General features: G+C 35.4%; 1 protein-coding gene across 4 annotated transcripts; it reads left to right on the top strand.

Annotated features, from left to right (window-relative positions):
- Positions 1–483: 483 nt before the first annotated feature.
- LOC121210112 (uncharacterized) lies at positions 484–3286 on the top strand. 4 transcript variants are annotated; one of them, XM_041082234.1, is made up of 5 exons: positions 484–1011; positions 2081–2131; positions 2247–2380; positions 2500–2591; positions 2692–3286. In XM_041082234.1, the coding sequence occupies exons 1-5, from the start codon at positions 712–714 to the stop codon at positions 2712–2714; spliced, it is 600 nt and encodes a 199-aa protein (XP_040938168.1). In that variant the 5' UTR covers positions 484–711; the 3' UTR covers positions 2715–3286. The 4 variants fall into 4 exon arrangements, with proteins under 4 accessions (XP_040938168.1, XP_040938160.1, XP_040938163.1 ...); XM_041082226.1 differs by having other exon boundaries at positions 568–1011; positions 2681–3286; XM_041082229.1 differs by having other exon boundaries at positions 568–1011; positions 2081–2155.
- Positions 3287–3945: the final 659 nt, after the last annotated feature.

Below are 3945 nucleotides of genomic sequence, written 5' to 3'. Positions count from 1 at the left end.
TTTGATGTATTATATATATTTAAAAATAATAATAATATAATATAAAAAATTAATACGGGCGGGTCGGGCCGGGCTCGGGTTTTAGTATTTTTATTCGGGTTGGGCTTAGGCAAAATTTTAGGCCCATTTTTTGGGCTCGGGCTGATTTTTTAGGCAAAATTTTATATATATTTAAAAATAATAATAATATAATATAAAAAATTAATATGGGCATGATTTTTTAGTTGAGCCCGACCCGAACCCGGCCCATGAACACCTCTAATTGTGATAACTAGCCCGAGCCCAATAAATGGACATGATTTTTTAGTTGAGCCCGACCCGAACCCGGCCCATGAACACCTCTAATTGTGATAACTTAATAGAGAATCACTTCGGTAACTAATATAGCATGCTAGATTCGGGTCGAACCAACTCGATTGGGTCTAAAGTGTTACAATTTTGCTTATGTACCAATATATATATATTTATGTATATATTAAATTTGGATATTAATTTTTTTGGCAAAAGAATAAATAAGAAAATTTCGACTTAATGAACCAGGCCGGCCGGACGGAGAAAACACATAATTAAATAAAATATATTTAAAAAAAATTGGATTGTAACTCAACAAATACTCGAATATGTGTTTGGATAAAAGAAGTGAAAAGAGGCAAAAGTAAAAGCCAAGGACATTGGAAGAAAATTCAAGTTGCAGACGTAAATCGGAAATCCATGTTGAATAGACTGAAATTGCAGCCACCTGATTTCAGCGCCAATTTCATCAATGGCACGTCCCCAACTAACATCAGCCCAAACCGTCGTGTCCGTAATCTCCGCCTTCCGCTCCTCCGCTACGGTTCTCCTTCCGTCCTATCGGAGTATGGTTCAGCTTCGCCTCCGCCGTCTTCATCATTATCTGAGCCGTCGGTTTCTACTCACTATGTCTCCTCCGTCGGATCTCCCTCTCTCCAGCTCTCTCAATGGACCCTTACCAATCGCCACATCCTCGTGCTCAACGTCGTCGCCTGCGCTGTTAGTTCTCCTTAATTGTATCTATTTTTAGTTCCCTTAATTTTGTTGCATATTGTTTGAAACTTGTAATTAGTTAATAAAGTTGTAGCTAAGGTTACTGCAACTTGAAATCATCATTGGACAATATTATTCATTTGAAGAAAAAAAAGAAATACTCATAAATTAGCTGGTCATATATGAAGTAATTCAGCACTTGTACATTTGGCTTATTGAGATTCTCTGCTCAAAGAACTGATTTCGAGCCCCTTTCCAATTTTTCATAGTGATCCCTAGATATCAAATGGGACTATAGTTGATGCCCTTGAACTCATGATTATTGAATTTAATTTGAGGAACCATAGATAGAGGATTCATGTTTGGTTTGTTATTCCTAGAAGGTATTTCTAGTTCTTGGTTAAAGCTCAAGTTCTTTATTGATCCAGCACTTAATTCTATGAACAATTGACAAGTTTTTCATCTTTTCAAACTTGCTTGGAGATCTCTTGGGTTTGGAAGATATGGTTTGCATGTAACTGCTATCACATTGAAATCCTTTGCCATTCATGTAGGGCTGTTACTAATGTTGTATACCCAAAGAAAGAATCAGGTGCCATTGACCTGGACTTTTGATTTTCCGTGAAATATCCGTGTTAGATACTTTTTTGTGACACATAGTTTGGACATGTGTATGAGGGTATGATCCTTGAAATATATAAGAAAAGAACTTTGACAAAATTGAGCATATATGCATAGGATACTTGCCCATATCCGGCGTTCACATGAGTCTTGAGTAATATAAGCTTATAACAAAAGTCACCTGGTTGGCATTCTATTCCACTTGTGTAAACATTTATTGATCCTATAATCCATGGAACGAATATACAAGGTACAGTTTCTGGTTTTGAAGATTTATTAGTTCAAATGTTTTTGTGGAGTGCTTTTTCTCACTCTATTAAGCAAAGCATCAAACTGAAGCAAGTTGTGTTTTGAAGTGACAACATGTTATAATTCCAACAATCAAACAATCAGCAAATTGTGTTTTGAAGTTACAGTATGTCATAATTCTGACAAATCTACAAATCTTTTCTAGGTGGCAGTTTCAGCAACTTGGCTTTTTCTCTCTGCAATCCCTGCACTTCTGGTTGGTTATCTTGAACAGCATCAGGTTCAGTGATGTTAGCATTTCAATGATTAATGTTACAAGTTCTAAAGGATATTATTTGTCCTTGTCTGTTCTGTATGATTTTTTCTGAAAGGCTTTCAAGAGAGCAGCCGAGTCACTAGAGAAGCTGATGGATGTCACCAGGGAAGAGCTTCCTGATACGATGGCTGCTGTACGATTATCAGGCATGGAGATCAGTGACTTGACAATGGAGCTTAGTGATTTAGGGTTAGTATTTTATTTGATCTATTAAGGACTCCTGCATCTCTCCTCTCTTCTGTTTCTATTTTGCCCTTATACATTTCTATCTTGAAGTCACAGTAACTAATAGTTTATTTGTGTTACAGACAGGAGATTACTCAAGGTGTTAGAAGCTCAACAAGAGCTGTTCGCTTAGCTGAGGAGAGATTGTGTGGGTTAAAAGACATTGCTTCATCAGGTTATCCTTACATTTGCTGTTGTTTTAGTTACTTGCTACAAGTTCTCAAATGGATACCAATGAATTTTACTTTATTTTTACTTGATTAGCTTCGGTGCAGGTGGTAGCCAGTCAGAAAACTGAAGTATCAGGACCAGTATTGGCTCGAACTGCAAGAAACATAAGGGAGGGAATTGTAAAGGGTCGAGCCATATTTCAAATATTTTTCACGCTTATCCGATTTTCAAAGATGGCTCTTAACTATTTTGGGAGTCGAGGTAAGCAGTAGAACCATGGAGGCAAGCTTTGTGTTAGGGAAGTTAGGAAACATGTCATGTCTAAATCTTGTCATCTACTGTTACGTTTGTTTGTTTCCGAGCGTGCTGATTTAATTGTGTTACCGCTGGTTTGCTAGTAGGATTTTTGGCACTAATGTTACTTTAATGATGTTAGTTTCAGGATTTAAAAAACTCTGAATCATTGAGTGTCGAGTATAGAAACCTTAAGTTTGATTGAACATAGAGATATTTCAATCATATCCAGGGAGGGCTCCATAATAAATGGGGATAAGGGAGAACATGGTTAATTGAAAGTAGAAGACAATCACTCCATAACAAAGTGAAAAAGGGAACAAATCAGTAGGTCGCCAAACGCTTCTTCTACCTTTATTAGAGCCCCACTGAATAATGCTATGACGGTCGTATGCTGTTTGATTTGTTCTTCTTGTCCATTTGCTTATAACTCCATTCTGGTTGCTCCAGTTTTACTTCGTCTATTTTAACTGATGTTATCAGGGTAATATTTCGGTGGGGAAATCGTACTTTCTATAATCACATATTCATGTATGATATTACCAGGGGCGTAGTTAGAGGCCCAAATGGAACATTACCCTTTTAGTCCCTTTAGAAATTGTAAAAATTTCAAGTTAATTAAAAGTTAAAGTTGCATTTCGTCCTCTACTAAAATTTAAATTTCAGTCATGGCCTCTCCAAAAATAAAAAGTTTATTAATTAATTCTTTGAAAATTTGTAAAATTTGACGTTAATACAATAACAAATTTACATTTTTAGCTCTTTAAAAAAATTATAATTCAAATTCTAGTGTTCCAAAAAAAATAAAAATCTGGCTTCACCTTTGACCAACGGTGTCGACATTGAGCATATAAGGAGTAATCTCAATATCATTTCCTTTTTAGCTAATACAACATTTCTCTCAAAATGCTACTTTTATACCAATTTTGCCCTTCAATTTTTAAAATTATTTTTCTCTTAATAAATAACAAACATGTTTTTACAAAAAAAAAAGGGTTTAGTTCTCAAAATTCATGTCAAAGCATTAGTATTATATTAATCATTATCTTTTGTTAGTATAATCA

Source organism: Gossypium hirsutum, chromosome A02 (assembly GCF_007990345.1).
Source record: "Gossypium hirsutum isolate 1008001.06 chromosome A02, Gossypium_hirsutum_v2.1, whole genome shotgun sequence".
Lineage (NCBI taxonomy): Eukaryota > Viridiplantae > Streptophyta > Magnoliopsida > Malvales > Malvaceae > Gossypium > Gossypium hirsutum.
The sequence above is the reverse complement of the archived record's forward strand: the minus strand, read 5'-3'. Positions and strand labels throughout refer to the sequence as shown.

Bases quoted from the DNA above. Each gene is read 5' to 3' on its own strand.
- LOC121210112 (XM_041082223.1), top strand. From the start codon at position 712: ATGTTGAATAGACTGAAATTGCAGCCACCTGATTTCAGCGCCAATTTC. The intron at 2,156-2,246 runs GTTCAGTGATGT...TTTTTCTGAAAG, and splicing joins GTTATCTTGAACAGCATCAG to GCTTTCAAGAGAGCAGCCGA. The intron at 2,381-2,499 runs GTTAGTATTTTA...TTTGTGTTACAG, and splicing joins ATGGAGCTTAGTGATTTAGG to ACAGGAGATTACTCAAGGTG.